Source organism: Chenopodium album, chromosome 27 (genome assembly GCF_948465745.1).
Source record: "Chenopodium album chromosome 27, dcCheAlbu1.1, whole genome shotgun sequence".
Classification (NCBI taxonomy): Eukaryota; Viridiplantae; Streptophyta; class Magnoliopsida; order Caryophyllales; family Amaranthaceae; genus Chenopodium; species Chenopodium album.
Window position 1 is genome coordinate 6,614,058 of NC_137860.1, and position 16,178 is coordinate 6,630,235.

Here is a 16,178-nt window from a genome sequence, read left to right on the forward strand (position 1 = left end):
TCTGCTCCCCAATATTACAAGTGTAAAAATTGGATCGTCACAGGGTCATTGAAAGGCGAAGGCCATGACCAAAGAAAGACACACAAAGCACGTAATCAGCAAAGCTGAGTACATACAAGCTGCAAAATAAATTAAGAATTCCATAACATGCTACTAATAATCAATCATCATGCATCATTAAATTATAGACTCAACACACGACTCAACTATTTATATTACTAAGACTCCATTAATTAATAATAGGTAAATCATTATTTTTATTCATTGGATTACGCAATAGACAAGGTTGTCCAACCCATGCTCCATTTGGAACATCAATAAAAGAAAAACCCCATGCCTCCTTTCGGAAACATCAATAAACATCCAACGACCACGGGCGCGACTCCGTGACCGTAGTTAGTATGAGATCTCACCTAACTCCTAGTTTTGAAAAATATTTGAAATAAGAGACTCGTAGATCAGACGGCCTCGAGAAAAGTACACGGCTAATACCCCATGTACCCCAACCCCTGATTGTCATTACTCCAGAAGTGCACAAATCCAGAGTTTTATTGCTCATCCATCTTGCACTTTACGTGATTTACAGGTTTAGACTTGGTGATGACTCATATGCATAACAATACAATCAATCCAATATCAATTCAATCAAGTAAAGCAACTTTTCAATTTCAATTCTTGATTTATTAGTGGCAAGCAACATTTATTATTTATTCCTTTACTACCTCGGTGTATAAACACCTTGAGTGCATAAGGCACCCCAAACTCTTAACCTTGTCTTATAAGACATGAACCATTCCTTTACTCATCCTATTTCATTAAATCATGAATGAGTAATAATTAAGTCATTTCACCAATCACATACCTTTGCCTCTAAGCGCACCTTGAATAATTAGAACATAACCAATAATTACAATAAGGAATAGTGCACGTCAAAGGAAATTCAGAATGTATAACCAAACAATTTAACCCAGTCATCCCTAGACATGATACTAAGTTCTCGATCCGTCCTTAAACATGCACCTAAAAGCAAGGTTTTGTAACTTGTACGTACCTTGAGCAAACGAATTGGTATGCCACTTTACTAACTAGAAATCACCTTCAATAAACTCCTCTCCTAAGCCAAATAATAACATCTCAATCAATACCCAATCAATTAAATTTACAGCAATACTAACTTACTTTAAAACCTTCAAAATCCAAATCAAACAACACTTTAAAACCTTCCCTTTTGTTAAAATTAAAGGCTTATATATAGTTCTTTAAATTTTTCTTCATAAAAACCTTAAAATACACTCTTATACATGAAATTACAGCAAGTTCAAAATCTAATAAAAATCTGAAAATTATATAAAAACCCCTAAAATCTCTCTTTTTAATGGGTGATTAAACCCTCTTTATAAAACATCAAAAGTAGTACTTAGAAACTATTTCCAACACTTGAAACTTCAATAAAAACATATATTTATGCTTAATTAACTTTAAACATAATTAATTTTATTAATCAAACTCAAGGATAATATTTTAAGTATGTAAAAACTTCGTTAAAATCAAAAACTGCCCGAAAATCATATTTAGAGGCTGAATTTGGCCTCGAGAGGGTGGTTCTCACTACCAAAGGTAGTGAGTCTTTCTTAAAACGTGGTTTCCACATGGAAAACACTACTTTTTTGTCAAAATCGGATGAGTTTAGAACCTGATCGGGATTAAAACGGGATTAATATTAACGAACGGAAATCTAAAAATTAAAACACGAATCTATGTGTTCAAAATAATCTGGAATTAAGTAAAACTAATTAGTAGTTATAATCACCAAAATTTCAAAACATCATTACTATAAAAGCCCTAAATCAATTGTTCATAAAAACCCTAAAATCATGATTTTCAATAAATTGAAACCCTAGGTTTATAATTCATAAAATATGAAATTTATAACATAAATATAATCTGAAATTTATAATCTTTATACCATTAAAATATAATTTGATACTAAAAATATAATCTTTATACTAAAATCAAAACCCAAAACAATTAAATTAACATTAAGCAAAATAATGAAACAAAGGAGGATGAAAATAAGACTAACCTTTTTGTGTGGGAAATTTTTGGAGATTCATGGGATATTTATAGGAGAGAATTATTGTAGGGTAAAAAGAAAGATTGGGCCTCATAAAAATAATGGGTCGATTAAGTAAACAAATGGGTTAGGCTTGTATGATTGGACATAAATTGTAGAATAAAGGTGCATAAAATAATTTGTTCAAATAATTTTCGACCCAGATTATAATTTGAAACTTTTGAAATTAAATTATGAAAAATAACAAATAAATATTATAAATAAAATAAATTTTCATTTATAAAATATTTAAAAATACGGGGGATTACAATCTACCCCTCTTAAAAGAAGTTTCGCCCTCGAAACTTAACCCAAAAGCCATAAATTTTCCAAAACCATTCAAACTTTTGTGTTTTATATTGCTGTAAATTGATTGATTCTCAACATGCACACTCAACAAACTGAACTTTATGCTTAATAGACTCATACTTGGCCAAAGTTTACATACTTTAATTGCATGTAAATACAACAATAGTGCATATTAATAAGCAAAATAATGCAAACTCAAGCAATAAATAGCATAATTGAGGTAAAAAGCGCGAAATTACATCGCATTCTACCCCTCTTAAAGAAAAGAGTTACGCCCCCGTAACTCACCACAATAATATCATTAGGCATTTCTTTTTCATTTCTTCTTTCTGCAATAATTTATCCATAACTTGTTATTCTATAATTTCCTCAAATTTGAATAGCTCAAATCATAGGCACTCAATAATCTCTTTAGCTCTCCTTAGCTAACAACCAAAGGCTATTAAGAGCTGTAAAAATCTTACAGGTGACACTGTATTTCAAATGAATCTCCAATGTAAACAATATATACGCAATCTCAAGATCATGGTAGGGTAATTGGTCTCATAAGATTTGTCTTGGCAAGAAGCATTATCATTTTTTTCCATTTTGTTGCAACACACATCCATTAAGTAAAAACTTCAAGGCCACCACTCCTATTAGGCAAGACTAAAACAAGTGCAACGATTAAATGTTCTTTAAGAGTTAAAAGGCTTGTTTACACTTCTCATCTCATTCAAACTAACTCTCTTTCATCAATGTATATACAACAATCCTCAAAAGTCCTTTACAACCCTCTTTAAACATCTAATCCCAATAAACAACTTATATCGGTCACATTGTTAGGTGTAGACCACTTACTCACCACTTGAATTTTTTTGTCCCAAAATGAAACTTACTTTCATTAATAAAAATTCACACTTCGAAAACTGAGCATATTACAAGTCGTCCCTAAAATGTCACAGAATCCTCAAATGTCTATTATAATTCTCCTCACTCTTCAAGTATAGCAAGATATCATTAATAAAGCCATATATATATCGAATTACTGTACTCATGGAAATACTCGATTCATTAAATCCATAATGATTGTTAATACATTATTAACCCAAAAGGCCTGATTTATATTTCCATGTTTATAAATCCATGGGCTCCTCAAAATTTTTTTCTCTCCAGCTTGGTTTTCAAATTCTCCTAACGAAAGTCAATTGTCTCACGAATCGTATCCCTATTCTCTTTCCACCAAAGTTATGCTCCTCAAATTCTCATGGCAATTCAAAACAACAAAAACTCATCTTTCACTACCTAGTTCTACAAAAAAGCAGAGTCTCCACTCTCCTTAAAGTATGCGGCTTGACCAAAGCAAAATTCATACACTCCTCTCGCGTAGTTTATCATCACCAAATATATATATTCATCAATTCTCCAAGTACATTCCTAATTTGATCATAAGGTTTTTCAAATAAACACTCATTGGTTGCAAAAATTGAAGGAGATATTAAATAATAAAAATATAGATCTTACCAATAACCTAAAGCACCAAATAAATAATAAATAACATCATTAAATAAGCATAACCAAATAGTCACATAATTACATGCTTCATATAATGATCATCCATACATACACATTACATTGCACAAATCATCACAAATTAATCTATATTGTATTCTTTAATCCTTACACATGATTCTAGGTGATCACAACACCCAAATTTGCATGATTATATAAAACATATACAATTAAATATAACTTGCATAAAAACTACATTCAAAATAAATGGCACCAAGAATTAAATTATAATGCACATAGAAAGAAATCATCTGTCCTATATGCCCTTCTTAAGACTACCCAAATCTCACACATAAAATAAAATAAATAATACTAAGGATCAAAGAATAAAATAAGTACGCAGGTTCAACTAATTTCAAAAATAATTAATAACATAGTAATTTATAAAAATACATATATTTTATTTAAACTGCCGAATTATTTTAATTAAAATAAAATAATTTTTTTGAAATTAAAGTTTAACCTTAAATCACATCATAAAATCCAGAATCATAAGATTTAAAACATTAGGCGCCCAAAAACTTTTAAAGTAACTTTAGTGGTAATTAAATCGAACCAAAGCTCCCAGATACCACTTTGTAACACCCCAATAATTCTCTCTTTAAACCTCTGAGGACCCTGAACAATATTCAAGAGAATTACTGGCGTGCTACCGCCACGTGTTCAAACGTTAAGGCTTTATCAGAAAATAGCAGCGGAAAAACTAAATCAGTTATAAATAAGTTTCAAAACCAACGAATGAAACCAAATTAAGTCATACAACTTGGAACCATTAAGGCCCTTATTCAAAACCCAATAAAAGTAGTAAGTGATTAAATTCAGTGTTCAAATAAATTCAAACCCAAAAGAAATAGTGTCGAATAAAATCGAATTAAAATAAATTCAAACTTGCAAAAGAAATAAAATGAAACAACCAACTCTCTACTCAAGATCCCACAACCCTGATGAATGCTGCATGTGTAAGAACCTGTGGTAATTCTGCTCCCCAATATTACAAGTGTAAAAATTGGATCGTCACAGGGTCATTGAAAGGCGAAGGCCATGACCAAAGAAAGACACACAAAGCACGTAATCAGCAAAGCTGAGTACATACAAGCTGCAAAATAAATTAAGAATTCCATAACATGCTACTAATAATCAATCATCATGCATCATTAAATTATAGACTCAACACACGACTCAACTATTTATATTACTAAGACTCCATTAATTAATAATAGGTAAATCATTATTTTTATTCATTGGATTACGCAATAGACAAGGTTGTCCAACCCATGCTCCATTTGGAACATCAATAAAAGAAAAACCCCATGCCTCCTTTCGGAAACATCAATAAACATCCAACGACCACGGGCGCGACTCCGTGACCGTAGTTAGTATGAGATCTCACCTAACTCCTAGTTTTGAAAAATATTTGAAATAAGAGACTCGTAGATCAGACGGCCTCGAGAAAAGTACACGGCTAATACCCCATGTACCCCAACCCCTGATTGTCATTACTCCAGAAGTGCACAAATCCAGAGTTTTATTGCTCATCCATCTTGCACTTTACGTGATTTACAGGTTTAGACTTGGTGATGACTCATATGCATAACAATACAATCAATCCAATATCAATTCAATCAAGTAAAGCAACTTTTCAATTTCAATTCTTGATTTATTAGTGGCAAGCAACATTTATTATTTATTCCTTTACTACCTCGGTGTATAAACACCTTGAGTGCATAAGGCACCCCAAACTCTTAACCTTGTCTTATAAGACATGAACCATTCCTTTACTCATCCTATTTCATTAAATCATGAATGAGTAATAATTAAGTCATTTCACCAATCACATACCTTTGCCTCTAAGCGCACCTTGAATAATTAGAACATAACCAATAATTACAATAAGGAATAGTGCACGTCAAAGGAAATTCAGAATGTATAACCAAACAATTTAACCCAGTCATCCCTAGACATGATACTAAGTTCTCGATCCGTCCTTAAACATGCACCTAAAAGCAAGGTTTTGTAACTTGTACGTACCTTGAGCAAACGAATTGGTATGCCACTTTACTAACTAGAAATCACCTTCAATAAACTCCTCTCCTAAGCCAAATAATAACATCTCAATCAATACCCAATCAATTAAATTTACAGCAATACTAACTTACTTTAAAACCTTCAAAATCCAAATCAAACAACACTTTAAAACCTTCCCTTTTGTTAAAATTAAAGGCTTATATATAGTTCTTTAAATTTTTCTTCATAAAAACCTTAAAATACACTCTTATACATGAAATTACAGCAAGTTCAAAATCTAATAAAAATCTGAAAATTATATAAAAACCCCTAAAATCTCTCTTTTTAATGGGTGATTAAACCCTCTTTATAAAACATCAAAAGTAGTACTTAGAAACTATTTCCAACACTTGAAACTTCAATAAAAACATATATTTATGCTTAATTAACTTTAAACATAATTAATTTTATTAATCAAACTCAAGGATAATATTTTAAGTATGTAAAAACTTCGTTAAAATCAAAAACTGCCCGAAAATCATATTTAGAGGCTGAATTTGGCCTCGAGAGGGTGGTTCTCACTACCAAAGGTAGTGAGTCTTTCTTAAAACGTGGTTTCCACATGGAAAACACTACTTTTTTGTCAAAATCGGATGAGTTTAGAACCTGATCGGGATTAAAACGGGATTAATATTAACGAACGGAAATCTAAAAATTAAAACACGAATCTATGTGTTCAAAATAATCTGGAATTAAGTAAAACTAATTAGTAGTTATAATCACCAAAATTTCAAAACATCATTACTATAAAAGCCCTAAATCAATTGTTCATAAAAACCCTAAAATCATGATTTTCAATAAATTGAAACCCTAGGTTTATAATTCATAAAATATGAAATTTATAACATAAATATAATCTGAAATTTATAATCTTTATACCATTAAAATATAATTTGATACTAAAAATATAATCTTTATACTAAAATCAAAACCCAAAACAATTAAATTAACATTAAGCAAAATAATGAAACAAAGGAGGATGAAAATAAGACTAACCTTTTTGTGTGGGAAATTTTTGGAGATTCATGGGATATTTATAGGAGAGAATTATTGTAGGGTAAATGAAAGATTGGGCCTCATAAAAATAATGGGTCGATTAAGTAAACAAATGGGTTAGGCTTGTATGATTGGACATAAATTGTAGAATAAAGGTGCATAAAATAATTTGTTCAAATAATTTTCGACCCAGATTATAATTTGAAACTTTTGAAATTAAATTATGAAAAATAACAAATAAATATTACAAATAAAATAAATTTTCATTTATAAAATATTTAAAAATACGGGGGATTACACCCTAAAATCAAGGAAAATCGATGATAGGAAAAAAAAAACCTGGTATTAGTTATGGAGAGAATTTGAGAGGAAAAATATAACTAATTGGTTATTGCTTTATTATCATATATAGATTTAGATATTAGATGGCCGTAGAACATTAAATAGCTTACATTATTATGTTTTTAGCTGCAACGAACATTTCACATATTATTATTCCGTATGATTAAAGCTCACAAACAATTCATTTGAAGAAAAACACAATAAGTATGATTGAAACATGCAAATCAATAATTAAGAGTTTTAAAGTAACAATTGCCGCTTAAGTTATGAAGGGATGCAAATTAATTTAATATTATTTAATAATAATTTTGAAATAACACTATCAAACTTTTGAGGGGTTTAAAAAATATTTGTCATAAAAATTTTTGGTGACTTTCTTGTACTTAGCTTCTACAAAGCTACCTCATAGGCACATTAATTAAATAGTACGTATTAAAACTATTAGGTCTCCCATCTAAACCAAAGGCGTAAATATACGCCAATACAAGTTCTGTGCAAGAGCTAGCTCTTGGCGCACATCGCGCGCGTAGGCCACCCTAGTATATTTAAAAATTCAATCCAATTACTTTACGCATTTAAGCAATGTGGTTATTAAAATTCTAACAAAAACCCCTATACTCACTAAAAATATATTTAGAAAAAGTTGATCACAAAATACTAATTATCCTATAGTAATATAAAATCAACTAAATTTTAATATTATGGAAGTCAAAGTGTGTCAACAAAATACAAGAATAAATGTACATGAGTTCATATATAGGTACTAACCTAAGCTAATATTTTCATTTTCTTATATAAAACCTTATATCTTCTAAATTTCTATTACTATATTATTACTTTTTTTTTTTTTTTTAATAAAATTCAATTCAATAACCTTTATGTATTTGGTATTGGTGTAAATTAAAATTCAAGTTATTTGTTATAAATATTTTTTTTTGGATAAATTATTGTTGAATTAACACCATTTTTTTGTAAAGTTTAATTATGACCGTGCATGGCACCAAATTTAACTTAAGGCCTGTTCACGTTTACTGAGCTGAGCTGAACTGAACTGAACTGATTGGAGCTGAACTGAACTGAACTGAACTGATTGGAACTGAACTGAACTGAACTGAATTGAGCTGAAATGAATATTTTATGAGAGAAGGAAATCAAGAGCTGAACTGAACTGAACTGAACTGAACTGATTAGAGCTGAACTGAACTGAACTGAAATTAAGTAAATATGAACAGACCCTTAGTTATATAAAAAATACAATACTTACAAAAAAATTGATATAGCTTTGGTGTGTGAAAATATTTAAAAATATTTTAAAAAAAGTTTACTTAAAAGTTAAAACCCTTATTCTTAAACAAAAAAAAAAAAAAAAAAAGTTAAAACCCTTATAAAACCTCACTCTGTCCCCTAAGGCCCTAATTAGACGATCATATAAAACCCGCCCCATTTATTTATTAGACGGATCTTATCATATTATAAATTTATAACTATGGCGGGTCATGGCTCTTAAAAGGCCTCAATTCCTACCTCACTCAGTTATTTCTCTGAAGCGCAGTTAACGTTCTCCATTGAAGCAGCTTCTAAGGTATAACGGTGACGGGTCATAAGGGATTCATATAATTGGTCTCTCTCAGTCTCAGATTAGTGAGATATCCATTGAAGCGCACTCAACTTTCTCCATTGAAGCGCAGTTGGCGTGAAACTAGTTCTTGTATCCCCCATTGAAGCAACTTCTGAGGTAAGTTGTTTGTATTTGTAATCATCATATCAAATATCTCTGAAATTATGAATAATATCGATAATTGAATCAAATATCACTATGCCCTATAATTATGAATCAAATTTGGTATTGCACAACACTTTAATGTTAGGATTTAACTATGAAATCAGAGCTCTTTTCTCAGGGACGGACCTGTTCTCGTTTCGTACCGTGACATTGTGCTAATAATTACTTTGTCCATGTTCAGCATATTCGACGGACTGCTATTTTCCACAAGATCAAGAATTCAACTTCTGTAATTTTCAAGATGCTGAGGCCTTATGAGAATATACAATTCACTAAGCAGCCATATATCGAGGACAATGAGCCTCGCCGAATGTCAGTCATCTTTTATTTTTTATATTGTTTATTGAATTTTTGTATTGATTTTCCAATTTCGATGACTGGATTTTCATTCGGGTGATGTATTACTGGCTTATGATTTTGTTTTTCATTGATTTTTGCAGTGATAGCATAAAGTTTTCGATGTTTTCGGCATCGGAGATTGGTAAAATATCAGAAGTTGAAGTTTTTAAAGGTCTTTATTATGATGCCCAGAAAAGGCCTATTGCCAATGGACTATTGGACCCCAAAATGGTGGGATTTCTTTCCTATTTGTTTGCTCTCAACTTTGGCTGATTTCACCAATTTATTAGAAATGCAATTGAAATTTCGGATTCTTGGGTAGTTATAGTGTTAATTTTATTGTGATAATTATTGATTTCATCATGAATTGGAATTTGACTGTTCTTTTAAATATTGGAAATAATTAGAGGTGTGGAAAGCCTGAAAATGAATTGGTGGCGAAGAAAAGAGAAGAGAAATATGTGTTTTTCCCTAATCTACAACAATTATGTGGTTAATGACATGATGCATGTGTAGTGCATATAATGATTTCTGATGCATTTAGAATTGCTCTTTGTGGCTTGGTATTAAGGTAGAACAGTCTGAATAGAATAATACTCAGTAATATGCATTATAACTTTGTCTCTTTTGCATACGATTCTGTAGCGTTTGATACGCTTCATGTATAGCTTTCCAATGGTCTAATGGATGTTCAATAATATACTCTTTGATTACAGGGTCCTCCAAACAAAAGTAGTGGTCTATGTGCGACATGCAATGCAAAATTTGAAGATTGTCCGGGCCATTATGGATGTCTAACTCTAGCACTACCTGTTTTTAATATTGGCTATATTGGTGCCATTCTAGATGTTTTGAAGTGTATTTGCAAGGTATGTTCTGTATTTACCCTCTTGATCTTTACTCCCCAAACTCCCAAAGTATCCATATTTAGATTTTATGATGCATGCTTGGAATTCTAGTCACTTTGGCTGTGTGACTCCCATGTGTGTTGCCAACTTGCTGGGTTTTGTCTCTGATGCAACCAACATACATGTCTCTAAATGCATTTTTGAGAAATTTGTCTTTTTGATGCTTTGGATCAATTGGAACAGCCATATTAAGGGTAAGATTGCGTATAATTGGTTTCCAAATCCTAAAGGGAGTCTTTAGAAGTATTGGGGTACAAAAACTTTTGATAATAATGAAATCTTAAACACGAACAATGCAACTGATTATATAAACTAAAGGTGCGAATTAAAAGATAATGACAAATGATATTTTACGTGGAAAAAACCCCTCACAAAATAGTAAGAGAAAAAACCACGAACCGTCACTAATCAATTAACAAGTATTAGCAACCCTCATAACATACCTTGAATTTCAACCTACATCTCCCTAGAACTCTAATCTTAAAACCTAAGAGCGTTTGTAATTTCATCCTGTTGTTGTGAGTGCGAAAGATGAAGACCCATAACCCTTTTAGATAAAGTATAGTCATACTTTAGTCTACAAGTCTTTATAAACTTATACTAGATCTGAAATAAAATATTTTTTTAAACTAAATACCAATTATATGTTATATAATTATACTAGTCCTTAACTAGTAAGACTAAAAATTTTAAGTAACAAGCAAGCAAGATATGATTTCATTTGCAATAAATGCATCTCCAATCCTACTTTGGTTGGTCGCAGCCTAGGCTGCTCCCTTCTATAAGCCTCTTCTTCCTCATCTACTTCATTTCTTTACTGCCTGAACTCGTAACCCACCTTGTGCCTTCGAGTCGTTACTAACGTTGGACTTTTAGGCTTGTTAACTAATTCCAAATTATAAATCAATTGGGTGTACAGTATATAGATATTGTATACTAAAGGTAAAACTTCCTTAAAATAAACAACAATTTCCTCGAAATAATATGAAAGTGACCTATTTTTTATAGGCAAAGTTATTCTCTTTACAAGAAATTGACCCTTTAAAAATCACTTTTAATGCATATTACCCTTTCAGAAATTTATCTAAATAATTACTTTGTAATTTATAATTATTCAATGGGTTATATACTTATACATCACCCCAAACCAGGTTAAAAAATAACCTCAAATTAGTTAAAAGTTACGCTATATGCCGAATGTAACCAATAGTTTTGACTAGGTAATATGGTTTTAAATAGTTAAGAATTATTGATGTGAAGTGTTTGAGTTTCTATAATAATTTGCAAAATAAATTGATTTATTAATAGTTTGAATTGAATTACGTTTTGATCATATTAAATGTGTTGGATATGGATGTTATGAGTTCACGTCTGATTGCACAATGAAAAGTTATTCTGTGCCATGGCTAACTATAATACGGAGAGAAAAGAAGTGATAACAAGAAATAGTAGTAGTAGATATGCAATGCTCTGTTGTTGGTTTGAACTTAAGAGATATAGTATAATGAGAAGCTAGAAGTAGTGTAGGTTGAGTTATTGTGTGTGGATGTGAGTTGTTGACATATGCTGTGAAAAATTAGAGTTAAATGTTATTGTGTCTGAATTTCTTTATAATGTCATTACTAAGATTACTTCCTTCCAATTTTTTTGCCTTTATGATTCCAATTTTGGTTCATGTAGCCGACCCCACTCATGGGATTAAAGCTTTGATTGATTGATTCCTTAATATATTTTTTTGGCTATAATTAGAATCATAGTATCTACTTGGGAAGTGCCAATCTTGAGGACATATAGGACTTCTTAACCTCAAATGTTGAGACCTGTGTTCAAAGCATAAACTTAGTGGGTAAAAATTTCGAAAACCATGACTACTTTATTAAGGTGCTAAGGAGGGTGACTAAGAGGATTGAAGGGTGTGGAGGAGGTCCTTGATGCCAATATATTTTTTTTACAGTGGAAAACTGCATTACTTTTTTATTTTGGCTTTTTTTTTTGGGTTAAATGAGATACTTTATGAGTTAAAAAAATAAAGATACTTTTATCAGTTTAGAAGCTTTTTCTTGCAGATCAGAGCCTATACACTGCCTTTAGAAGCAACATCATTAATCTAGGTGTAAACTGCGTCGAACCTCCTTGAAAAAGGCCAACCATGGTGTCCAGAATTGTTTTAATTGTACTGTATCAATTTTTATGATTGCCAATGAAAAACTGTGACCATTTACATCTCTGATTTTTTACAAATAAATGCTATAAAAAGTCAGTATTTGAAAATATTCTCTAAAGTCATTATAAGCTTATACTACATGGATGAAGTTTGCATGATCTATTTTCTGATCTTATCTGCTCCATGCATGAATGTCATTGTTTCTCCGAGATGGTTTGACAATTTGTGATGCATAGCCATATTGGCTTTGGCTCTTGGCTCTTGGCTCTTATCTTCATTCTTGTTTATGTGTGCTTGGTTGTTCAACAGATGAATGCATTAAGATCATGTTTTAATATGTTCATTGCTTGTCTTTCTAAATGCTAGCCTGACTTGTGGCTATTGTGTCATCTAAACTTGATGTTCCTTTACTCTCCAGTCTTGCTCACATATCCTGCTACCAGAACAAGAACGTAAAGATTTCTTAAAGAAGATGAGAAATACCAAGCTTGATTCACTGCAGAAAACTGATCTGAGGAAAAAGATCATAAAGAAGCTGTCCACCAAAGTGGAAGTGCAGTGTTTAAGATGCGGATCCTTGAATGGTAATGTATAACTTCCCTTTCCTATCGATTGTTGATGTAGTTGCTTTTGTTAATGTCCTATTGTGTATCTGGTATCTCTTTTTCATCTTTTATGTTAATTTTAATATATTTTTGTACAATAGTGGCCTCTTGGATTTATTAATAATCCAGGAATTGTTTAGGATATGTTTTTGCTGCTACTTGTGATAAATTCTTCTTATTATTCATTTGGGGTCTGACTTTTTCTGGAATAAAATTTCAAATTATTTGTAAATTCTAAGATTAAAAAAAGCAAGTATTGTGAATCAAATGCTTCTTTGTAAGTGGCTATGTTGAAAATGGCAAGTGTTTCCATGTGTTAGCCATTTGAATTTTTGTATCTTGAGTTGTTTTAGAACATTGGAGAAGAGAAGATTTGTCACTTGGGCACCTTGATAACTTCTCGAATGTTTTACATTCATTTAGAATTATTTGAAACAACATTGAGACAATTTGGAATTGAATTGGGCAATGTACTATGTGACATGTTATGTTTCTCTTACATGGAGTATATAGGTATTTAGCTTTCTTTTAATGGCTTGTTGTTTGCTGAATATGTAATTAAGATAAAGGCCCTAAAATACTTGGTTTATATATTGCTATTCTTAAGGGAGTTACAGTATCTAAAAATTTTGTAGAAATTTGCTTTTTAAATGAAATTTAAGAAGGAATGCTAGATTTTCTCTTGTTATAATGGGTGAGAGTTTCAACTTAGTTGTCAGGTCGAATGAGAGGGTATGTTGATGTGTTTTAATTGAAGCCCCCCATCCTCACCTTGGCTGGATATTGTGGAGCAAGACACCAACAGACAAGTATGATAGGGGTAGTTAGGATCCTTCTGGCAGCTTTTGTATATATAAAATAGGGAAGGCGCTAGTGGATAGGCAGCTCGTTTTTGTGTAAATCAGTGATCTTCTGAGATTTGTGACCCCTAGATATTGGTGGCCTTAAGTAACCACTGTAAGAAGCCGTTGACTAAATGAAAGCCTTCCCCTCCTTCCTCAATGCTTACTCTGTTATAAAGGATTGAATCTTGCTGCTTATTTCTTTTGTATCATTTTTACATTACTACTAGTTTGTTACACCCTGTGTGTTTAGTTTTACATAATTGATCATCATCAAATGTTTGATTTGCATGGCAGTCTTGTACCCAATTCCTTAAATTGGGTTCTGGGGTTTGATTCTTTTCCCAACGTTGAAGGCGTTATCTCACACCTCTTCTCCTACTGATGGGCCACCTTACATTTATTAAAGTGTTGCTGTTGTTATTATTATTATTATTGTTATTGTTATAGTTATTGTTATTGTTATTGTTATTGTTATTATTATTATTGTTGTTGTTGTTATTATTATTATTGTTTTCCCATTAGCTTTGTCTTTTTACATGAAGTGGAAATTTGACTGTAACTTGGTGTGAACATTATTGGTGTTAATTTTAGCTTCTGCCGACAAGCTAGTGGCCTACAACTGATTTTGGGTAAAAAATAATGCCTCACTTAAAACTGTGAAGACAGGTGTTTAGTGAAGCATACATATTTTGTAAATATAGCTGTTTCATTGTAATCTTTGTATCCTTCTCGTTTTTTGGTCTTGTGCTATTTACTCTCTCTTGAAATATTTGCTGAAACTTAGCAATTACTGACGCATTCCAGGAAAGGTCAAGAAGGGCAAAACTGCATTACAAATAGTTCATAGTCGTCCAAAACAGGATAAAAACCAAGAAGATAATGGATACTCCTCTCCTCTCATAAATCCACATGATGCTTTATTATTGTTTAATCAAATGCTGGATCAGGTGAAATACTTTAATGCTATTATTTATGTTGTCTTTAATTTTTCTTTCTCTCTTGCTTTGTGTGAATATGTGCTCGCGTGCGTGTGTGAAAGTGTAGGCTGTATATACAATGTAGCTGAATTAAATAAATAGAGATGGTTGATGGATGGAAGTATTAAATCCTTAAATAGCTCAAGTATATGTCTTTATCATTTTGCAGGATTGTGAGTTGCTCTATTTAAATAATAGACCAGAGAATCTTATAATCACCAACATATCTGTTCCTCCATTGGCCCTTCGTCCGTCTGTTTTTGTTGATGGAGGAATTCAAAGGTCAAGCCTCTATTATTATCTACTTGTGCCTTTTTCTTAATTGACTTCCAATTATGCTCTCTACCAAAAGAATTTCCCTAAGACAAATACTTACATTACATCAGCATTTCAAGTCACATTCAGATGTTATATCCTCTTCCTTCTTAACACTTGCAGCAACGAAAATGATATAACTGAAAGGTTAAAGAGAATTATTCAAGCAAATGCTTGCCTTCATCAGGGTCTGCAAGAACCTAGCAGCTCATCTAAAATTCTGGTAAGATACTGATGATTGACTCCTTCGTTTTATATCTATTAACTCCGTTTTTTATTTAGTTGCAGCGCGTCCATTTATTCACACGTTTTACTTTAATTTTCTTTAGTGATTCACCTTTAAGAAAAAGCATAGTCATGTGAGATCTTGTTATATTTGTCTTTATGTACCCTAAACTTTTAAATTTTTATAAACTTGATTTTATTTGTTGGTAATTAGAGATATTAATGGTTGAGTTGTGCATTGGCAAACGTAAGAAGTAAAAATGTTGCAACTAAAAAACGGAGGATGTATTAGTGTATGATTTTTTTTAAAAATTTATTTTTATTTATTTTTTTATTTATTTTAATTTTTTTTTTTTTTTTGGCAAACATGTCACTGTGTTCAGGATTTAAATTTTGAATCTGAGACAAATTCTAAAAGAAAAATTACATGAAAATTCGATGTTATATGAGGTTGTAAGGATTAGTTACATGAAGGATGGAGATGGAAACTTAGTTGCTAAATCCTAGCTTTTGTTCATGTTGTCCAATAATATGTATTGCATGTTTATGTTTTTATTAAAAAAATTTGTTGGTAAACAAACGTTAAGGGGTTTTATTAGAAATTATGTATATTTGAAGAGTGAATAATTTTTGTGAAGTTGT

The 16,178-nt window shown here is 31.3% G+C and overlaps 1 protein-coding gene across 2 annotated transcripts in view; it reads left to right on the forward strand.

Annotated features, from left to right (window-relative positions):
- Positions 1 to 8,923: 8,923 nt before the first annotated feature.
- Positions 8,924 to 16,178, forward strand: part of LOC145620355 (DNA-directed RNA polymerase III subunit 1-like) — a 36,123-nt gene continuing 28,868 nt past the window's right edge. For both annotated transcript variants that reach the window (XM_081675020.1, XM_081675019.1), the window contains exons 1-8: positions 8,924 to 9,110; positions 9,340 to 9,470; positions 9,599 to 9,728; positions 10,214 to 10,366; positions 12,988 to 13,153; positions 14,824 to 14,966; positions 15,166 to 15,278; positions 15,435 to 15,534. In XM_081675020.1, the coding sequence (XP_081531146.1) occupies positions 9,400 to 9,470; positions 9,599 to 9,728; positions 10,214 to 10,366; positions 12,988 to 13,153; positions 14,824 to 14,966; positions 15,166 to 15,278; positions 15,435 to 15,534 (876 nt within the window). In that variant the 5' untranslated portion in view covers positions 8,924 to 9,110; positions 9,340 to 9,399. The remainder of the gene's footprint in view (positions 9,111 to 9,339; positions 9,471 to 9,598; positions 9,729 to 10,213; positions 10,367 to 12,987; positions 13,154 to 14,823; positions 14,967 to 15,165; positions 15,279 to 15,434; positions 15,535 to 16,178) is intronic.